Source organism: Larus michahellis, chromosome 1, assembly GCF_964199755.1.
Source record: "Larus michahellis chromosome 1, bLarMic1.1, whole genome shotgun sequence".
Classification (NCBI taxonomy): domain Eukaryota; kingdom Metazoa; phylum Chordata; class Aves; order Charadriiformes; family Laridae; genus Larus; species Larus michahellis.
In genome coordinates this window covers 140,528,825-140,552,558 of record NC_133896.1, presented here as the reverse complement: position 1 = coordinate 140,552,558, position 23,734 = coordinate 140,528,825, and the positions used below count along the sequence as shown (strand labels likewise).

The window sequence follows — 23,734 nt, the reverse complement described above, 5'->3', positions numbered from 1 at the left end:
ATGGACATACTGGCATGAGTCTAGCAGCGCTCCACCAAGGTCAGGGGCCTGGAGAACATGGCATATGAGGAGAGGCTGAGAGTAACTTATTTTCAGCCTGAAGAGGAGAAGGGTAAGGGGAGATCTTATAATTGTCTTCAACTTTCTAATGGAAGGTTATAGGGAAGGCACAGCCAGACTCTTCTTGAAAATATACAGCAATAGGACAAGAAGAAATGAACGCTGGAACAAAAACAAAACAAAGAAAAAGATCTGATTAGATATAATTAACGTTTTACCATGAAGGTGGACAAAAATTACTACAGGTATGAGGAGAGGCTGTGAAATAACCATCCTTGGAGACATTCATAACATGACTGAGCTGGGCCTTGAGCATCTTCCTGATGCACCTAGCCACATGCAAAAATACACTTCTGCATGTCAGCTTTTAGCTGGACCAAATGGTGAAAATACTCAGGACTGACATGCCACATCAAGCCCTTCCTTGCACAAGAAGAAAAGTTCAGGGTGGGAGTACCAAAGTGAAGGAATGACAGATAGAGCGCTCACTCTCTTTCATGGTGGGACTTTGGTGTATTGAGACCCCTCTTCGGACCTTTTGACTGTCGGAGGTAGGAGGCAGTTGGCATACAGGCCAACACAAAAAGAGAACATCAAGATACTCAGGTTGAAAAAAAAAATTAAAAAACCAAAACCAACAGCCAGAGCAAAAGCAGCATGTTCATGTTTCCATCTGATAAATTAGGAAGCCCAGCTGGCATACAGAACATCCCCCCTAATTCAAAATCTGTATTACACAGACAACAGTGACTTTAACCCACCTTACCTTCTCCAATGACTGTCGTAAGCTCCAGGCTATACTCAATCTCTCTGCTTTTTGTGAAAAGTTTCTGGCTAATGGTGCCATGCCTCCAAAGTTGAGGGTCCTGTGCTCAGGATGCCACCCGCCTTCTGGCCAGCCACACCAGATTCATTAGCTAAGTCTCAGCCTATCTCTTTACTCAGCCTTTCACTCCTGACAAGCTTATGCCACTTCCTGTCCACCTTCTAAGGACCCCTTCATAAATCACTTGCCTAAAAGAGGTAGCAGGTGCAGGAGCTGAAGCCAAATTGGGGTTGAAGTTTTCACTGGATGGCAAACTCCCCTTGGGGTTCAGCCTTACCATGTTGGTACTGCCAAATGCATTTGAGGCTCTCAGACCAAAGGATTAAGTGACTTGCTTCTCTTCTCTCACAAGAAGCAATAACACCCAGGTCTCCTGATGGCTAATCTCATACTTTAGTCTTATGACTACAGAATTCTGTTTCACAGACATTTCCACTAAAATACTCTCCTGAAGAAGGACATCACTCTTCCCAGTCATGCCAGTTAATCCAAAGCTGGACATAATTTTGCAGGAAGTATGGAGAAAGTGAGCAGAAGACAGCTGCAATATATATGTGGTGCCTTTTGTTAAGACTAGGTTCTCAGGTACTCAAGCTTCTTCATGAAGGTAAATTGGTGGGGAGCTTGCACGTGCCAAGAGAATGGTGTGAACTGACCAGCACTGGTAGCACCAGATACGTTCAACTAAATGTGGTTAGACTGGGAAGGATTCAAAAAGATAGACTAATTAACTGCAAAATGCTAGTTGAATCTGAAGGGAACATTTACGCTCTGCAAGAGTATGCTTCCCTGTAGTTGTGATTTCTGTAGGGACAAAAGCTTTTGCTTCCACGCAGAATTGAAAGAACATTGCTGGTCTAGCACTTCAAGGAGCATAGTACTAACAGGTTCTGTTAATAGTTATTACATATAATAAATTAAATATTTATAAGTAATAGTGTTATTAGTTACAGATACATTTGTTCCAAATTCTGTGCCGTACAAGACTGTGGGCTCTTCTGCTTCCTCAATTGTGAAGCAAGACAACCTGTTAGAAAAAAAAATAATAAAATCATCCAAGTCAGTCCTCCTAGCCCTTTCCGCTTTTCTATGATGATGGATGATGATGGATGGATTGATGGACTGGGGGAGGTAGCTCAGACATCTCAACAGGTTTCTTCTGTAACCTGCCTGGACAGGACAGGAAGGATTGCCAGAAATAGCGCCCCCACAGTAGGGTTACCATCTTTTTTTTGGTTAAAAGGACATGGGGCTCTGCCCTCTGGGTGTGGTGTTACAAGGGGAATGTGCTCTCCCATACTGGGCTACATGACATTGCAAAGCGTGGATCGTGTAACCTTCCTGTTGAGTACTTGGTGCTACACTATTTGGAAAAGATTAATTTCCCAGATTTCAGTTTCAGTGAGGGCACACAGGGAAGATCCTTTGTCCGTAGGAAAAGCCAAGTCCAAATAATGTACAAGAGATTTTTGTTGTGATGTATGGCGAGATTCTTTTTCAAGGGCTTTCTCAACCAAACCAGGACATTTGAACACCATATACCTGGGCGAGGCTGAGACTACTCGTCTCTACAAAATTGCCACTACAACTGACAGCAATGACAATTAAATTATTGCTTGAAAATATTAAAGCACTGTGTTTTACCTGTACTGTTGCCTATACTGTCTTTGTTCCAGTCACATTTAGCTGGAATTTTCCATTATTAATATAAGGGATTTATATGCTGAACACGCCAGAGAGATTTTATTTCACCGGGGAATACTGGCAGAAGGTTGGTGTGCTGCTTTATACAGGGATACTAGTTTGGCCAAGATGTAGCTTCATTAAGTATGTGATCTTGTATTATTTATGGCTTTCTTGTTTGATGCCAACTATATATAGCACTTAAGGCATTGTGCCATTTGCATTTTTCTTTCAGGATGGGTTGCATATGTTAACTGTGCTTCCTTGTCTTTTAAATTTTCACATGCTGTCCTTGTGACTATAAAAATTCAGTGATGATTCAGGCACTTAATTGGTTGTACTTTTGGCTTTAAAAAACTTTCCTTTTTAATGATATTGAATGATCCTTTGGAGTACATGATTAGCTCAAATTTACAGCTCATAAATTTAAACATCGGGTTTTTTTTCCTCCTCTGCTGTCTATTCAGCAGTGACTCCTTTACTACCACATTAAGTTCCTCAATATAACTCCCTCTAGTACTCACACAGCGTCTGCCTTTGTATTATTAATATTGGTATTGTTTGTCTTCCAGGAAAAATAGTTATTTAGGAAAAATGGATAGGTCACACTTTTCAGAGATCCTAATTATTATTTTTAAATTCATGTATTATTTTATCATAGTAGTTTTACTACATAATAAATATATAGGGAGCTACATAAAAATCCTGTAGGGAAAAAAGGGTTTGCTATATGGAGATTGAAATTACTAAAATAGGCCGATTGTCAAAATACAGCACCTTCAAGAAAAATACTACTCACAGGTTTTTTAAAAAATGCAATAGTCAAAGATAGCAAAGTGAAGCCCCCAACATTTAAGAACTGTCAAAATTAAGGTTATCTGTGAAAACTTAATTTTTGTATTATTTATATTATATATTATATTATTTATATTTATAATTTTTATATTATTTTAATTTTTTATATTATTTTTATTTTTATACCTTATGATATGGTCTGTAATGACTTTACATGACTATTTTCCGTGGGATCCTTACCTTGTTAAGTGTGAAGGAAGGACCCATCCTGCTGTGAAGGATGCAGTTTAATAAATAGGCTTCTATCCTAGCAATTACAAAAACTGCAGAAAAATTATCAACTTACGAAACTCATATCGTGCTTCAAACACTCCCATAGTATCACGTATGTAGCCAGCTGTGTTAATTACAGAGCCCCCTCCTTCGATAGCACCAAGAATGATAAAGGGGTTTTGGTTTTCTGGTTTATTTGGCAATACTGAAAGTGGACTGTTTCCCTCATGGATTCTAGGCTCTTAATTCTGAAAGAGAGCACTCTCTCAGTTAATAAGGATGTTTGCTCTTATTCTTTCCTGATAATTAGACCACTGTGTGAGTAAATAATGCTCAGACCACAGCTCAGTCCGCGGCTAGAGATCGAAGGCTCAAAAGCTGTCAGACATCCGGCGAAGGTAATCCTTTCAGAGGAGGATGTGGTAGCAGAGATGCGGCGTATTCCTTTCAGTACAACATAGTGATATACATAGGAAGCTAGACTTCTACTACCTCTTGTATTCCACTTGGGTTTTTTTACAGTGTGCACTCTTGTTTTCTGGGGGTTTTTTATGGGCTTTGAACATCAGAGAGCGGTGTTAGAAAGACAGCAAGTACCATATTTTTGTGAGAGTTCCCACATGCTGCAGTTGCAAGCACTTAAGAATTCTACGTGTTAGAATTAGCAAGAGTGAGTTACTTTTCCCAAATTTCATATTTTATTTTTACTTGGACTAACGAAATAATAACACTGAATTTTACATCTAGACTAACCTACCTAGGCAAAACCAGGCACAGGCATTTTCCAGGGGACAGAAAAATCAAACAGCTGTTACAAGAAATAAAAATATACCGCATTGCCCACAACTAGCACACTTAAATGCATGAGTGCTTATATTCTGCCGTGTATCTGTTCTTCCAGTATAGCTGCCTCAGCAAGAGCTCAATGTGATGCCACAGATGATTTATAAGAAATACAGTCCCACTAACAGAAAAAAAAAGGAACTAAAGTTTTAAGGATAGCACATGCATTACTGCAGATAAATAGAAAATTACTTCCAAGCTATAAACCAAGACATATTTTTCAGACAAAAATGTAATTTCCAAATGCACTAGAAGTGATTTTATATACAGCAGTTGGCAAAGCAGAGAGGTGAAACCAAGTGCACATAAGGGAAAATCAGTGTTTTCAGTAAACTCCTTTAGCACCACAGAGTCACTTACTTACCAGTGCTTTTGTACTGCCTCTGAAGGGTGCCCATAAAGCGGTGCTCCACAGACATATTCTACTGAGCTTCTGCCTGTTGGGTTTGGGGTTTCAGCTTCTTTTCATTTACTTTTTCTTAATATTATTATATTTTCTTAATATTTTCTTAATATTTTCTTAATATTGCAGCTCAGTCCAAGCTGCAATATTAAGAAAATATTAAGAAAATATAACGTGCTTTTCCAGGTGTGCTCCTGAAGCTTCCTATTGCTTTTGTGATCTTGTTGCCCCTTATTTGACTTATAGACTGACTTGAGGGTCCATCCACGTGGTACTTTTCAGGCGGACCTGAGCTCACTCCAGTTCTGCTCCAAACAAACCAGATGCAGGCCAGTTCCAAACCAGAACTCATGTAGTCAGAGTCGGCGCCATTGGCAGACCAGTGCTAACAAACCTGTTGGACAGGCAGAGTGAACTGGTGCCTGCCTGCACCTCTAGGAGGACACCGCTGTGCGCTGTATGAAAGGATACGCTGGAACCCAACTAGGTCTTTTAGTGGCAGTCTGCGATCTTTCTTTACTCAGCTATCTAAAGGTCCCTGGACAGGGGGATGGCTAGGAGGTGGCTCTCAAACCTCATCTATTTCTTTATGTACAGCACTCCCTGTAAGCCTGGTGTTTTTAAAGTGGAATTCTAGTTCCATGTATAAATTTGTTTCTAAATCCCCTTTGTGACACTGTATTTAGGCACGTTTATACTAGAACAATGTCTCCATGCTTCTTCTCAGCAGTACTTTCTCATTTTCCAAGGTTATTGCTAAGAAGTGTTTCCATGATTGCAGACATCCTCACAGTAGTTTCAGAGTTGGTTTATGTGAGTCCTACTATTTTTTAGGGAAGTCTTTTCAGCCAGATAGAGCTGGCTGGGGCTATTCTGTTTTGCAGTCTCTTTCCTCGCTGCAGTTCCTGGTATATAATACAATTGACAAACTGCATCTAACATGACTCAACGAGAGTTCCCCTCCTCAGAACAGGGGCAATATTCAGGTATGTGTCGCAGATAGCACTGAATTCCTTGCAGATGCAAGAACCTGTGTTAGCAACAAGGTGGGTGTTCTCAGGACCAGAACGTCACCAATTTACTTAAACTCAGCTCATCATAGACATTCACAGACACAGCTCCTATGGAAATCAGTGGTACCAATTAGTTACATAGATACCTCTGAAGACCTGGGCATTAGTTCTCTCTGTCACTAACTCCTGCTCAGAAGATCAACCCATCTTACCTCATAAGGGTCTCCTTATGACATTAATGATTAAGAATGTGTGGCACCATGATACAAAGGGTTTTATATGTAGAGATTATATAGCAGCTAAGTGCTGCAGGTAAGTAGATGGGTGGGCACCAGCAGTACAGAAAGAAGGACAGGCTCTGCTGTGCCTAAAGGGGGACATATGTGAGCTTTTGTTGGTGAGAGTGTGTTCTTAGGGAACAAGAGACGAGGCCTGCCTTTCTGCAAGCTCCACTTGACAGCAGGAGAGCTGAACAGAGCAATCCTGATTCCTGCCTAGTACTTAGGAGGGGATAAACTTTGGATCCTGGCTATGTCCAATGATGGTCTGATGTAAAATGTAGGTATATTCCAGGAAGTAAGGTTTCTTGGAAACCTTTCTGTAGGCTGAAGCTTACAGTTTCTCATAATATGCAGGTGATAACTTCCAGTAAGTGTAGAACTTGAGTGCAATGCCTGACACTGAAAACAAAAATAGATTTGGATACAAAATTTGCCTCCTTTTATGTGCATGAAACTTCTTCACTTGAAGCATCAGCAGCACGCAGCTACACCTGCATGTATATCCCTCAAGTGAATTCAAGTGTAATTCAATAACTTGATAAATAAATCATTCTGGCAGCTGTTGTCTTCTGTTAAATCACTCCACTCTTTCCAGAACTGATCATATTTTAATAGCTCTCTTCATTTTGGCAAGAGTTTTCACAGCCTGAGCCTCTTTCACTAAGCATGAGGCCAAGTTTATGGCACGACAGTGAACTTAACACCTAATCTCTATGAGCCTGTTCCAAAATGTGTATATGTAGACATATATTAATTTGGAGAAAGATATATTAATCCTTGCCTTAAGTAAGAATATTATCCAGGTGATTTAAGCAATGGTCTAGGAGAGGGGAAGGCTGCAAGGGCAACAAGAGAGGACACGCTCCTGGCAGTTCATCAGAAAGCTCGTAAGATCGCATGAGTCTCCTTTCTCGGCTCAATTCAGCACCTCTGGAAGTGCCTCCAGGGCCTCTTCGTTAGTGTGTGTTTTCTCTGGTGTACACACAGAGCAATTTTTGACAGTTCTGAAGAAGAAGAAAGGTTAAGTAGATGGCATAGTCTTTATGGTGCTAGGAGGCTCTGGATTCCATTAGGTTGTAAGTATATTCTTAAAATTGAGTATGTGTTTACGACTGTGAGTATGTTGGAGTATTTCAATGGAAAGCCCTAGCTCAGTGGAACTCACGGGAACAAACTCCCCTCTGAACAAATGTGCATGCATGTGAAAGTAATAACTTTAAAAACATTTGGCATTTGCAACTTTCTAATAGCATGTATGATATAATGCTGAGTAGGGAAAAGTAATTTTCATTTCCATAGCTCCTATCATCTGTCACTGTTGAGGAAGTCTGAGCTTTTCTGAGCGCTGCCCACATGGCGTGGCTGAAAAGTGAACTTCAGTCTGTCAGGCTTTCCGCTAACACCTTCTGTATGCAGTAATCCAAAGGGTCCTCCTCTAAAATGGCACATTTAAGTTCCTCCTGTTTTCATAAGTGTGACTGTATATATCATAGATATCATCTGCATATGTGTTTGCAAAGGATAGAATCTTCTGCCAGTGAAAGCAGAGCTTCCCCTTATCTCATGTGTGATTAGTTACTTACACAGGCTCTGCACAAAGAAGGTGAGACTATCTTTTATTTTTTTAGTGAGTGCCCTTCTCTACTAATCACTTAAAATATTACAAAAGAAGCTTAATCACAGAACTTTAAAAATACTTATTTTACAGTATTACTTAGAGTAAATAAGAGTTTGCAAGCTTGTATACCTTTGTAGCTCATCAGACAGGAGAGATTTTGCCTTGGTCTCTGAGGTTGCTGCTGAAAAATAGTGCTTCTTGAGTAACTGTCTCCTTTAGGCCAGTATCTTAGAGAATGCGCCTAACATTCATTGACTGTGCTGCTGTACCGACTTGTCCAGTTTGGCACAAGACACGTCAACCAATTTTTACACAGGAACTTGTTTGGGGATTTTCACCGGCACTGGCTATCAAAACATCAGGCTGTGCTTGCCAGCTGTTGCAGGGAGGGTGAGGAAGAGGTAGGGCAGTTGCTGCACCCTTCCTTCCCAACAGACAGCAGAGCTGATCAGGTTTGCAGGAGAACATGTACCCCAGAAGAGAGTACGGCTTCAGAAAAATAATTTCCTGGGGCTTCTGTTAGAGCAGCACCACCTATCACTTACCTGAATACAGAGCTGTGGGCCCTTAATCCCCCAATGTTTATGGCTTTTACCAAGTCTCTGACATTACTCATTTTTTGAGGCTGCTGGTTGGCAAAGTGCTGCCAAGCCACTGAGTCATTGTCTTCGCTGTCTAGCATAGTTCAGGTACTTCAATCAAAACTTCAGTTGAACTTTTGTAGCAAGAAAGCAGATCACCACGCCAAAGAAAGATCATGTTCACTGTTTTATGACCTTGTGAATCTTGCATCTCCATTGCCCACGGCTTAGAAGGCACAGTGCTGTACGAAACAGCAATTTAAACCAAGTTTTAAAATTCAGAGTTAGTATCTAACTGGGGTTAGGAACATGAATTTGGTGGTGGAGCGGAAAACACATCCATTGAGTTATTTAAAGAAATGATGGCAACTGGTGTAAAGGAATAAAGTCCCATTTTCTATTCGTGTGATAACTCAGCACTTGACAAGTTGTCTTCTCTAGTTCCCAAGGTGAAAGAAGCAGCTGCCTTCGGACCTCTCCTGGCACAGAGGAAAGTTCCAGTGTCAAGACCAAAGCAAGAAGGTAGATTATTTTCATTCTACAGCATTTATTTTCCTGTGTATTGTGTATTTTTATAACAACAGCCAAGCCAGAACCAGTTTAAAAGCCTTTAACATAAACCAAAGGTTCGGTGAGCACATTAGAGGCAGCATCTGGCCAAACCATTTAGCCAGTTCAAATGTGAGAAGTTTTTTTTGTATCCTTTTCAAAACATACTTTAACAATGTCCTTTAGCCATGTTCTCTTGGTTTTTCTCCTGGTCCTCTGTCAGAAGTCAATAGAAGTCTCCCCTGAACAAGACTGAATAAATATTTACCCTGCATCTTAAATAGCCTGGCTATGAATTTATGATGGTTCACAATTCATCAGTAAGTCTTGTGGATATCAGAGTAAGATGATACTACCTGTTCTTTCTCACATTAAAAAATTGTTGTAAAATCAGTCAGGGGAGCATACAAGGTCCAAGACCTGCCAATTTAGGTACACAAACAACTTAGGCTTCTGCCATGCCTTAGGAAACCGCTTCATGCATTTTCAAACAGAAAACTTCACTGCCTCTTGGGAACCACAACAGACTGCAGTGTAGGTCTGGTCAAAGCAGAGTATAAAAGCTGATCAAAGGGCACTCTCCCCCTCTCTCCTGGTGGGAAACAGTTTCCCTGTGATGGACAGAATCACAAAGCTGACTATAAAGACCTGCTTACGAGAGCCACAGAAAAAAAGCAGAATCCAAAAGGGGGGATTGAAAGATCGTATGGAGCTGATGTGTTTACAGGGCAGCAGCATCCTCCTGGGGAGTTACCAGACAAGTGGGCAGGGGCTGAAAGGCTGTGATTGGCTGTAGCTGAGATTATTTTTAGGACAAGGTGGGTTTCACCCAAAAACAATCCACAAATGCTTCCAAATCTTAAAGAAAATTTAAAAAACCCAACAAAATAGACTGATATGCTGTCTGACACAAAGGGTAAGATACTGGGTTTCTTCCAATTCAAATGCAGTACTCTCAGAAACAACGGATTTATACAGTAAAGTTCTCTAAATGCCATGTACTGCACTTCTCTGTCTCATGATAAAATACATGAAAAGAACAAGAAGGATGCCTCTTTCTGAGGAAAGTCAAACGGCTGATATATTATTCTTAATCTGATCTGTCATGCTTGCCTTGCACAGTGTTTCTTTCTCTGTGTATGTAATGCTTTTCATCTGCGCAGTCACGAAGGCTGTGGTGTGCTCTGGGTGGCACCCTTTTTCAGTGTGCTCTAAAGGTCAACTGATTTGGGCTATTCCCAGCTCCACGGAGGATGAGTATCAGGTGCTGGCATAAAGGATTCCTCTCATGGGAGGCCAGCTTTTCTCTTTCAATGGATAGAACTGGAGCTCGAGCATCTTGGCTGATTACAACTACAGCAGTATAACAAATGGAGGGAGGAAAGCTCTAAAGTTGGCAGATCCCAAACCATTTATCATGCAAGAGTTCAAAACTAACACCTCCAACTATATGTGGCGATCAGCAGGCACTCAGTGGACAGGAGTCACAGCATATAAACTCATGTGCAGATGGGAGACTGGCAGTAAAAAGACACAACAGATTTTCCTGTGAGTTAAAGAAAGAACTACCACATAAATTCTAATATTTTCTCTCTTCAATTTAATGTAGGTCATCACTATGTGAACTCTGATTGTAGATAATTTTAGAATGACCTATGAATTCATAACTGGGTGAATAAAGAGCAAATTATTTTTATCAGTACTTATGATATAGTGCTCCTCTTATCTCCAAGTCTCCATTGCCAGTTTTTTTTGCAGTTGATTGCAGCTTCAGTCGAGGGGTCTGCGACTGGAAACAAGATGCTGATGATGACTTTGACTGGAATCCTGCTGATCGAGATAGAGGTATTTAAATATTTGTCGTCTAGTTATGCTTTGATTTGATGGCTCACCCCCTCCAAAAAAAGGGGGGATGGAGGGGAAAACGGAATCAAGAATTAGCTTTCCTATCATAGAATCATAGAATAGTTAGAGTTGGAAGGGGCCTAAATATCATCTCATTCCAACCCCCCTGCCATGGGCAGGGACACCTCCAGTGGGTTATCTTTATAAAAGAAAAAAGGAGGCAGAGAATTCTGGGAGTGGTAATTGTTTCTTTGAAATATCCAGTGGCAAATGGTTATCAGCAACATATTTCAACACAAATGTATCAAAATATGAGAAAAAGGATTAGAATATAACTGTTCAGAATTGCAAGGTACAAGCCAATGGAAACCTTATTAGTTACGCATTGTGTCTCTCCAAGACCGGTAGGGCGTTTAACCACATATCTGCCATGTAGATGGATGTGGCAATCCATGGCTTAGACAGCACTGTGATAATTGCTCAGAAATCTCAAACTCTGCAAGACAAATGAGTGACGGCATTCCTCAGAATGAGCCAAGGGCAGTGGGCTCTTCAAGAACAACCGATACCTGACCTGGTACCGATGCCAGGCCTGCTAAAACCTGAGAGAGAGCTCTGCGAGTGCAATGTGTGACTGTTGTGCTGGTGTATATAAAAAGGTGGGGCTGAAGAAACTTGTTTGAAAGGATGTCTCTTCCCCTGTGACACAGGAACCGTTGCAGAACTTAGTGCAGTAGGGACCAGTGGATCCTGCAGATCCTACAGGCGACCTGCTCCAGTTCCTACACACACGTAGCCTCCATCTTCCCTCACGGTCTTTCCATCCCAGTCTTTCTTCAGTATCCCTTCTGCTCCTGCTGTATATATTTCCTTTTCCCCAAGTCCCTTCTCTGTCCTGTCACTTCCAGGAAGACTTGACCCGGACCTTAACCTCCCCAAACTTATATCTGCTGATTATGACTTTATTTATGGGCTCAGATGGTTTAGCCCTTTATCACTTTGTGGATCTCTGTCATTTCATTGGTCCTCCAGGATTTGGGGAATAAACTGTCAGTTTCTTTATGAGTTTGTCATCACTGCAGGGGACAGTGGAGAAAGTATTGAGATAGCTCAAGTACTGGAAATGGTCTGAACTCAGAGGCACAGCAGCATCTTTCAGGCTGTTGCATTTGAAAAACTGATATGATTTTGCCTTTGAAAGGTAGTGCAAGGAAGAATGACTGTAATTGCCAATGAAATACAAACTCATCTCCTCTGTAAACTGATCTGACTTCCAGCAGCGCAAGCGTATTCCTTGTAAAATACACTCCCTGCTGCTTTTCTCCAGTCTGACTTTAAAGTATTGAAGTAACACAGCTTCCACGTATTTTCTTAGCAAATACATATTCAATTTGCTAATAAATAAGTCCATTAAAGATGTGTTTTCCTTTTTTTTTTGTTACAAGGTGATGGGTACTACATGGCAGTTCCAGCCTTTGTGGGGCACAAGAAGGATATGGGGCGTCTAAAACTTCTCCTCACCGACCTCAAACCAAAGAGCAGCTACTGCTTGATTTTCAGTTATCGGCTTGCTGGCGAGAGAGTGGGGAAACTTCGAGTGTTCCTTGCAAACAAAAAACCCACTCCTGTCTGGGAGCAGAACAAAGGAAAAGATGAAAGGTGGAGAACTGGAAAAATAGATATATTTCAGGGGGCTGAAACAACCAACAGTGTAAGTGTAACATGATTTATAAGCCAACTACCATAATCAACATAACAGCTTAATTTCCTAATCCTCAAGTGTTCCACCAACTGTTTTATAGGCATCGCTTACTGGCAATTGAAAGGCTTATCTGAAATGGGAAACAGAAGCACAGATTTTAGGAGGCAGAAAAGTTACTATCCGGTTGTAATTTCAGAACTGAATTACCCCAGTTGGTTAGAACACTGATGCCAGTAATACCGTCATTTTGTAAAAACTGCATCAGATCATAAATTAACACAAACAATGAAAATCTCTCTTTAATATCTCATGCAAGAGAAACATATTTCCAGCAAACATATGTTGTTGGAAAAATGAAAATTATCCCTTTTTCATAGAAGAGGATGCTCTCAAACCACACTAGGCCAGATAATTAGTGCAAGGGGAGACATCATGTATAATCAAGGGTGGCCAATCACCCTAGGAGCAAGACATACTAGCTAGCCAGCAGGGAACACTATGCACTGATGTATGTCTGAAAACTGCCTCAATCAGGGCTTCAGATAGTTTCTCCTTGAAGTTCTAGGGCCTGGTTTTCTTTTATGTGGCTGAACGTTTTCAGTGCTGTGTAAAGGCTTCCACTGTATAATTGAATACTGTGATTATAAATGAAATGCAAGCTCTTTTCAAGGTTCTTTGCACTGCTGGAATGATATAGAAAAGCCCTTACATAAATGTAAATCAGACTATAAAAACCCCAGCCATCGTATTCATAAAAATGAACCTACTTTCTAGATACAATATACATACTATACTATACATATACATACTATATATATAAAAAAAAATATATAGTATATAGACTATATATGTAGTATATATAAAGTATATATATCTCTCAAAACTAAGGATCAAAATAGATTGAAAACAAAGAGCTGTAATGCCTTCAAGAAAAGGAGTGCGCTAGCATCCCATACTGTGGTAAAACTACATTATTATAAGAGGATTTCACTCAATTTGCATTTTCTCTGTACAATGGAAATAAGTAATCTTATTAAAGGAATCCATTCGGTATTGTAAATCCGCAGAAGATTATCAGTCTAGTTCAAATAATACACAGAAAATCTAAGAACTGCAAGGATTTAAGTCATTAAGTCCTGTATTGTGGTAAAACATTTCTCAAATATAGCATTATTATTAATTAACATTACAAGTTGCTAAATGGTTGGATAAATGACATTTTGACAATACCTCTCTTTTCTTATGACAGGTCACTTTTGAATCAGAACGTGGGAAGGGCAAAACTGGAGAAATTGGAGTGGACAATGTTATACTAATTTCTGGCCTATGCCCAGAAGACACCTGATAATGGCTATTGGAGTATACTGGATTTAATCCTATTTTTAATATTTGCCTTACTAGTAGCGTATTTTTGTATAATTTTCTTTATAAAAACCAAAAACATAAAAACTGTGCCTTGAACTTAACGCAGCAATGCAAACAGAAAAACTGACGTGCAAGAAGCAGAGTACACTTTTTTAATGACTTATTCTAATACACGCTTTGAGTGTAGCACTACTGTATTTTATCACTCAAGGTCAGGGTTTCTAAAGTATTATTTGTCTAGCTTTTTTACAAATTTTACAAGCTTTTATTCCTTAAAGTCCTTTTCAAGACTATTCTTAAGTCTTCTATTTCATTTTTTCTACTTCACAAGGACATCGAGCAGTATTTAAGAGGATGTTACTACTTCTGGTGACATAATTTTAACTTCCTACTTAGTTTGTAGATATTCAATCTATTCAACAAGTAAGAGAAAAGAGAGGAGCTTTATTTCCTTCTTGACGGAGCTATGCAAATTGCAAGTGGAGTCATGTCTTTGAGGAATATTTTCATTACTAATAAAGAATGTAAAATACCTTGTTTGTCATCAATGTCTTTGAGTCACACAAATCAGTATTTAGAAATGATCCCTTTATAGTTTTGTAAGCGTGTAGTGTTCATCTTTAACAGATGATGTTACCAACTGGCACTGAAAAAAAAGAACAAAAAGAACGACCCATTATTAGCACTTTAAAAAATTCACACTATGTACTGACCTTCAGGGAAAAACTGGTTCCTGTTGGATTGTAGGCATACTTTACCCCACAGAGGTATGAAGGAATAGTTTTCATTTTCCAGTAGACAGTATAGCCTAGTGCCCACACGATAATGCTCCTTCTTACACAACTGAAAAAAACCCCTCTGCTGCAAGTCCCTTCATGTCCCTTCAAATTTCAGCAAAAGGGATGGAGACTATCTGCCATCGCCAGCAGCAGGGAGGTGAGAAGAACCTCTCCCACAAACCAGGAGCTGCTGGCCTGCCACCCCCACCACGCTTTCCCATGAACACACACATGTACACGTATACATACACTTACATGTACAGGCACATGTACATGTGCATGTACACATTTGAGGAGGGCCTAGAACCCAGGTTCCACCTCTTCTTAGAAGAAGTTGAATGACAATGCTGTGGAGGACAAAACCATCTTCTGTCTTGTGATCTCTTCTGAAAGTAGGTGGTCTGAATCCCAAGAGGACAGAGATGCCCATGGAGAAGGCCTAGTTCAGGCAGTGCTCCGTTAAACGTGCATGCATGCATTTTCCTCGTGGTTAGCTCTGTGTATCCCCTTCTAGGTTGACTGCTCACTGTTTATTATTAGTGATGCTCTTGATTTTGTTTCTTGTATGAAGAAAGGGACATTCAAAACAACTGAATAGAATTTTATAGAGAAATACTAAAGAACTCTGAAGAATTCAGCCTATACGAATCTAAGCTTTTTAAAAAAATACAACTCCAACAGTTCAAACACCTTGAATTGCAACTAGTCAGGGATGCTTGAGACATTTCTTGTTGAAATACAATATTTTTGCACTTCGCACACAGTTCAGGAAAGGGTAAGCAAGACTGAAAATGTCTGAAAAGTTTACAATAGCTATGTAATCAGGAAGTGCGTGTTCTTCGCTAGAACTAGTCTGTGTTACAAAACAGGTGCTCTGAGAACTGTACGTGGACTTCACCTTTGACACGTGAATTTCTTTCCTGGTGTCTCTGGAGGTGCTGAGGCAATTACAGAATAAGGACTTGAGAGAACCAAATTCTCTTTAATCTCAGACAAAGACCGTGGGAGTTGCAAAGCAAAGGGAAATTTCCCTCAGTAGTGGAGGACTGTGATCTCAGGATGCCTGAAGAACCTGGTCAAAATGAGGCAGAAAAGTGAAACAAGTATTTTTCTGGACCCAGTCCTCCTCGTCTGACTCTCCAAACTACCCTTACTGAAGACTGAGAAAATGAAAGATCAATTTTATTGAAATCGAATTCTGTGTCTAGCTTCAAGCAGCAATAACTTACACATACACAGTGCCCCTAAAGCCTAAGAAGCCTAAAAATTGTTACAGTATTGAGCATTACAGTGCAAATTATATATTTGAAATACATACGTGGAGCAAATTGAGTCTACCTAAAAACATGCAGCTAGGCATTTCTTGCACGTGCAGTTACTTGGCATGGAAAGATAAATACTGCCTGTGGGAAGGCATAATGTCTAAAGACTATTTGCTCAGTAGACAAACAATAGAGAGTAAACACAATGAACATGGTCTGATATGGAGCCAGATATGACGATATTTATTTGTTGTTGGTTGAACTGTAGCCCACCATGAATCCTGACTGTGACAATTACTTTAGGAGTAGCATTCCACCCAAAAGGCAAAATAAAAAGCAAAGGTTTTGCATTTTATGGAACGGGTAAGAAAATGATTTGCACAGATCAGCACGGACTGCAATAGCTGCCATAAGGCTTTCTACAGTAGAAGAAGAAGTTGTTTCTCATTTGTTTGCAATGGATTGTCCGATACACGACAGCTTGCATCACAGCAGATCATAAAAATAACTCTAGCATAATAAGATCTGAAGAGCAAAACTGAAACCTTTTTTGTTGTGAATGCATTCAAAGATAGCTGCTGCAGAAGCAATAAAATAAATCCATTATGTATAGGCATTCATACAAACCGTGTCAGCACATCAGCAAATTAACTGGTATTGTTTGCAACATTCATTCAAAAGATGCAACTGCTCAGGGCAAAAGCTACGTGTTTCTCCTTCAGATGAAAACAGTTAAAGGGCATATTATGCCCACAGTCATTAACGCCTCAAAATGTTCCTGACAGTTTTCCATTACTGTGAAATGTGAAATCCATTAGCTACTTGATTATTTTAGACAGCAAGGAAACTGCACTGGGAGTATTTGAAAATGTTAAAGGTATGCTACAATCAAGTGGCTTGAACTTTGATTCACAGCTCTTAAGTCTGATAATAAACTTTGGAGACAGTACTCTGCCTACAAGTTAATGGAAAAAAAAGAGCTTCTAGCTAATTACCCAAATCTATACTACATCCTCCAAAAACTACTCAACAGATGTGATCACTTAATCTTGAAGGTTGTATAACGAAAGGTTTCAATCACTTTTCTTCAACTGCCAAAAGAATTAAAAGAGAGATTTCATTTTGTCAACCTTGAATACATGGAAATGCTGAGGCACGTTCCCACAAGATGATTATCTTGTAGCCTGCAATTGAAAAGCTATTAGATGTTATTTTTATACATGAAATAAGGATTCCCCACTGCAATTTTTAAGGATCATAAAGTTGAAGATAATGGTGAGATGCCTTCGATGACTGATTGCCACTCATATTTACTTCGTAATTGCTATATATTTTAGGACAGAGTCATACACCTGCATGTACTGGAGGTATTGAAATTCATGACAATATATTAATGAAAAGGTAAATAACAAGAAAGTGTGGATAATAATTTATTTGGTCATATGTGCACTGCTACATAAAAGCTCATCACAGGAAAATATTTTTAATGGAAAAGAATTTCTTATTTCGATACTTATTAACCTCTCAAATACCTGACTTTAAAGTTTGATTTCAGCAAAGTTAGACATTCAGTCTCTCTGACTTTCCCCCTTCCAAACTCCAGCTCTTCAGGAAGTGCACATTACAGAGTACACCAATTGTTATTTTTTTATTTGGGGAGTATTTAGTAGTGATTCAGTAAAGCATGACTGAATGTTTTAGAAGGTTCTTTCCTTTTCCTTTTTTTTTTTTTTAGGAAATAGCCTAATACTCTGTCTGAAAATCTCTCAATTTCTTAAAATCTGTGTAATGCATTATACCAATTCCTATTTCCAATACACCCCTGAGACAGATTTGAGAAACATTTGAATAGCGATTCTTTTAGGTCCTCAGATTAAAGCTATCTTTAATCTCACAATTGAAGTGCTCTATTAATTTTAAAATGAAATAAAAATATTTCAAAGCTAAATATCATCAGGAATAATACAATTTATTATGAATAATCAGTGTATTTGATGCCAATAGAAATATATATTTGAGTTAAAGGAAATAGCATCTCCCTAAACTTGCTTTAAAATAGCATTTCATTCTTTTTACTTCCATACAAAGATGGTGCTTCTCCAACAAGCTGGATGGTGTGCAGGAGCACTGAATAGCTCCACAGACATGCTTTCTCAAGACCCAACTCCCAGCACTCCCTCAAACGATTCACAGGTAGAGTTTGGAAGCCAAAATTCTGAAGGAACCAGTTCCAGGAGGCAGTTCGCATGCAGCAACTCCATTTTTTGTAGCACTGAGGAGGTGGCATGTTTAATTTGCTGCTGTTCATTCTGTATACAGACAATAGCAAAGTTGGTAGCTCATTTGGGCATTATAAATCTTCTTCCAGAGCTGACTGCCCTGCTCCATTGCTTTCTCCTGGCTGTACAGGGAAAATCGGTGGCTAACTGTGATACCCAAAATCTATTTGCAGAATTGGACACCTCTGCGTTGGAGCCGGTAAATCTGATTTAGGCGGGCAAAGCAGACAATCAGAATCTGGCCCTTGATTTCAGGCTCATAGCAATTTAACATTAAATCTCTGTGTTTTGACTCACTGCAGTTTATTGGTTTTCTTGCTATAGCCGATAGCTTAATACATGACATTTTTGTGTACTGCATCTGGATTTGTCTTCTCACCTGAAAACATGACTCAACTTACAATTATATAATACTATAAAAAACAGAAGTCACAAACTCGCTAAAATGATAGAAAATTATGATAAAACGTGTTGAGAAATACATGCCACAAAGTGATCAGGAACAATATATTTCTAGAAAAAAACCCCCAAACCTATTCTTCCCTCAAACACTAATTTTATTCTAAACTAAGAACATTCACAGCAGATTTTAAAAGTGCAAGAGCAGATCCTGTACTCAAGAAAGCCACATGTGCACATACAGTGAACTACTCATTAACATCACTTTCTTTCCCAGGATGTAGACATATGGCAGTCCTAATTTTCCTTGTCTCCTTTGGAACTGCCAGAACATTAAAATAAATAGCCACCTTCTCTAGAGGCAAGGGGGCACTTCTAGAATGGCCCAACTATACACACTATTGAAAACGTCAGTGAAAGTGTGAATAACAAGGTGACAAAGTTTGCCTTCATGGTTCAAGACAGTCAAACCGAAAGCTGACTGCTGCCACTGTGCCAACACACAGGAAAGAAGAGGAGCTTTGGCTTTGCAGTGCATGAAGACATGAAGGCACTACCCTCGCTGTCACAGACTAGCTGGTGGGTGGCAGTTGTATAAGTGTCCTACCCAGTGCCCAAGAACTAGCTAGAGTGGGTTTAACCCATGGTGGCTGGGACACATGGAAATAAACAGCATGAGGATCCATAAACAAGAGAGGTGATCAGCGTTACTGCCAAGCTCATCCATTGCCCGGTTATGAAGGTTTTATCTGTTGACACATAAATGGCAGCAGTTCAAAGCTGGCCTAAGGAAATTCAGGGCCTGATCTATCCCCCTCTAAAGACTGGATCAGAGCCTAAAAACGTGAAAGTGATCCTCGAAATGAATAGCCACCCAAGACTTCTTTCTTTGTGTGAATAAACACACTTCAAATGCCATGAGCGGAGGTAGAAAACAAAATCTGTCAGAATACCAAAGTATTCTTGGTATAACCCAATTCTTGGATTTTCACAGTCTATAGACATGAAATTTGTGCAGGTTTCGCTTCCACATCTCATTAAGGATGGAGGAAGAGGTGATTGTTTAAAACACTTTGGTGCCCATTTAATTTCATTATGACTCACTTACTAGTGCTCCCATTATGTAATTTTTTTTCCTTACTTGCTCGCAGAACCATAGTGAGCCTTTTCATGAACTGAATCATAAGTCTGGATCATAGAGAGATTTTGGGTTTTTTTTCTGTGAACTCTAAAAACAATATAAATTCAAGACTTATTGACAAAATAACCGTAAAACTGAAGAAATCTTAAACCAAAGAAAGCTCTCCAGAAAGAACTACAGCACTGCACCATGAAATGAATGCCATTGAGAGGGCCTCTCTTTCTGTGGGCCCCTCTTTCTGTGGGCCCTTTTATATTTCTTTCAAAATTTGCTAGATCTGAGCACCTCTCTTAAGAGAGCACAAATCTTGTTATGGTATCCTGCCACTGAAGCAAACTGGACACTACCAAGTTCGGTAGTGGCCACTACTGGCCAATAACTCAACACTGGAGGAAGTCGACATTAGGCAACCCAAGAACACGAAAGTGAACCCGAGAGACAGGTCACTAATTAGAGCATGGGAGAAATATGAAAGCCAACCTCAAATGCAGATACACGGTGAGGGATATTTTCTTGCGTCTGGTTCTTACTGCTCCCTCACCATATTCATGTTTCTTCTTACTACAAGGTTTGGTATCTCAATCAATCAATTCAATTACTACATAAACAAACCATTTTGAAAGTATTGTGTAGCTTTTCCTGCTGTCCCAGCTGCCTTCCCACAAAAGATGGAAATGATTTTGAGGGCTTTATGCCAGAATAGATATAGTTGTATACCTCCACTCAAACTGCATGCAAAGTTAAAAATCGTTTTTCGATGTATATTCCCCTGTCAGGAGACAGATGCCTCATCTGGCTATTGTCTGTTGGATTTGGGAGACAGATACAATTGCAAAGACATGAAATCTCCTGCCAATGACAAATTAGGCATGAATATATTGGCCACTCTGGGCTCCCACAGGAATTCAAGCAGTTGGAAAGACGTCTTCGGAACCACTGGAGGATATTTTCCTAGTAGCCTCCCACACCTCCAACTTCACCAGTTTGCTATTTGCAGTACCTGTCCCTCTGCTTGTTGCTGCTGCTCTGCTACTCCGGGAACATCCTTTCCCGACAACAAGGCCATCTAGGGTCCTTCTCCTCAGTCGGTCAGTGCCATCATTAATCATTCTTGGCTTTCTCGATTTTCAAGGATGACACAATCTAATTCTTCCTAGGCAGGAAACACAATAATAAAAATCGTGCTTTAAAGTCAGTGCCAGAAAATGTCCACAATTCCGAACAAATCCATTTTATTCAGCCATGCTAATAAAGAGTTTCTGAACTGTTGCCACCTTTCATTTTGTCTTTACAGTCATATTATCATGGAGATTTAATACAAAACTATCCTGTGGCCAAATCAGTGCTTTACAAACCTATAAAAAGAAAGGCTGTATGAGCTATAAATCAAAAAATGTGATGGTTTTCTATAGGATTAGTAGTACTTTTAATAATTATATTTGTAATTCTGCCTTTCTTTTTCAGTCAGGAAGTAAGAACATTTTTAATCATGTATCACAACTTTGGTGTTCAAGCTTTTTGCTGAAGACACATTCTGTTCCCAGCCATGTTTACGGAAATCTTTTACTCATCTCATTTCATGATTGACACTTGGATTTAGTCTGGTGTTACGGAAAGCTGACATTGACTTTGCCTCCCTGTCTAGGAGGATTTCTAGCAAGTGACCAGTTCCCTTTCAGGTTTTCAGAGAGGATACAATTTCCTTGATTGCTCTCCGTAAGGAACAGCTGCTGCCGTTACCTGTGCACAAGGTTTCAGAAAGTTCAAACCACAGCTCCAGTGCCTGTACCCAGGGATTTTAGAGGAAATGCCTGTCCGTCAGTCCTTCCTGCCACAACACATTTTGCCTGAGCTATTCTGAAGAGGCAGTTGTTACCAGTCCAAGAGTGGACAATAAAAGGGACAGATTAAATCTTACCCTTTGAAAAATAAATTGAAGAAAGACTTCAAGGGAGCTCACACATACTTTGTTTCAAATACAAATTACATTACAAATTACATACAAATATAAATACAAATACTTTACAAATCTTTTGTGAATGGCAGTACATCTCTGCAACATTTCATTGCTAATGTATGATCAACACACAACATCTTCAAAACTGGTAAAAAAAAGCTTTTTATTTCATTAAAAGAAACTGCATATCACTGTTCTTCTAGTGATTGTGATCTCTTTCATAGATACGGGTATGAGTTAATAAACAAGCAAAGTAATAATTGTGGCAGTTTTCCAGGTCTCCTGCTTGATGGCAAGCCAGAACTGATCACATGCGTTCTTATGCTAATGTTGCCTTTATATAGATCACGTGCAGAAAATGTAAACCTGCAGCTCATTTAAACTCAGAAATGTTAAATTTTTACAGTATGTCCAAAATGATGTGTTGTACCACTGTGGGACTATATGACAAAGCAGTAAATTACATGATAAAATAGTAGCCTGTTATGACATTATGATATGACATAATTTAAAAAATAAAAAAATATAAAAATTAGTTTTATAGAATAAATAATACCCAATTATTTTGTTTTGATTTTGTTTTTCTTTAAACAGAACCATTGTTTTATAAAAAACTTTTTTAGGGATGCTTATTTGAAACTGATACTATTCTGTGCAAAAACTTTATGATGAACATTGTTTGACCAACATTTTTCCAACTAGTTCTGTGGTTATTTAACACTTTATCTGCTGGCAGAATATCTCACTTCGTTGAATAGAAGCTTATGTTTTTAGAGAAGCAGACACTTATCACAGCCCATACTGAAGCCTCAAGGAAGCTGTCGCTGTTAGAGTAGCACTGATTTTATCCTGGAAAACCATGCAAGCACAAAGATGTACATACATATCATTACACACCTATAAAAATATGTATGATTATAATGGGAATATATTTTCATCTGGGTTTTTTTTGTTTGATTGTTTACTTCAGGGGTAATTAAGAAAGCATTATGATCTGTTTTACAGATGGGAAACTGGAATAATGATCCCTTTACTCATTAGATCAAAGAGGATTTAATGGAGATGCCCAAGCAGTCTTCGGAGTGAGGAACCTGCCTTGAGGAGAGGCATCCTCAGTTTTGATCCCTAATCAAAGGAGGGCTAATCACAAGGAACAAGTCACACTCCGCTCCTTCTTGTGCCTTCCTGCCAAGGGAGATCTGTGCCTTTGCAGCAGGCAAGGCACTTTGAGGATATAAGGAATTCTATACATACCGTGCTTACAATTGTACAGATAGAGAAAGGTTAAAGAAAAATAGCACTCAAGAGCCTTACCCTGGGAGCCCCAAAGTGAAACTACACTGCAAACTCTTGAATATTGCAATGATAGCTACTGTTGAGCTCGTGACATGCATATGCTGCAAAAATACTTAAAAATATGTAAGACAGGCCATTGGATGACATGCCACATTTGGACCCGGAAGGCTTAGACTGCGTTCCTGTTCTGCTACTATTTTATCGTGCCAGTTCTGGACAGTCATGTCATCTGCTTCAAATTCTTCATCTCTTGTTTCATAAAATTATGGACCTTTTTGTGATAGCTTTTGTCCCACACTTTGTTTCTGTGTGAGCCACAAAGACAAGGCAAAAAGGAAGACTGATCTCAACTGTGGCCTCCAGGTAGCCATGGCTAACCATTGTACCACGCGTTCAATGAATTTGTGAGTTTGACACAAATACATAGCAAGTTAGGTATTAAACAGAATTAGCAATCATTCAGGGTTCTTCAGTTACCAGTGTATAATGCAACCGCTGCAGCAGTAGCAAAGCAAAGTTTGATACCACTCAATATCAAACACTGTTCACTGGTTCATTACAATAATTTAATAAATTGCTTATGTGATTTTTTTACATCCTATACAACGTGAGGCTTTTTTTTTTTCCTTTGTGATTGGTACTAGTGATGTTCATTATGTGAAAACAGGGAAAAAGAGGTGTGTCAGCCGTACATGATATCCATGCTGAAACATATTGGCAAGTTCAGGTAAGTAAATTCAGTTTACTCTCAGCAGAGGGCAATAAAGGCCTCATTAGGGAACAA

The 23,734-nt window shown here is 39.4% G+C and overlaps 1 protein-coding gene across 1 annotated transcript in view; it reads left to right on the top strand.

The window, feature by feature from the left end:
• Positions 1 to 14,363, top strand: part of EGFL6 (EGF like domain multiple 6) — a 43,914-nt gene extending 29,551 nt beyond the window's left edge. The window contains exons 9-12 of the mRNA XM_074572890.1: positions 8,818 to 8,898; positions 10,684 to 10,770; positions 12,216 to 12,481; positions 13,722 to 14,363. Of these exons, the coding sequence (XP_074428991.1) occupies positions 8,818 to 8,898; positions 10,684 to 10,770; positions 12,216 to 12,481; positions 13,722 to 13,817 (530 nt within the window). The 3' untranslated portion in view covers positions 13,818 to 14,363. The remainder of the gene's footprint in view (positions 1 to 8,817; positions 8,899 to 10,683; positions 10,771 to 12,215; positions 12,482 to 13,721) is intronic.
• The last annotated feature ends 9,371 nt before the right edge of the window (positions 14,364 to 23,734 follow it).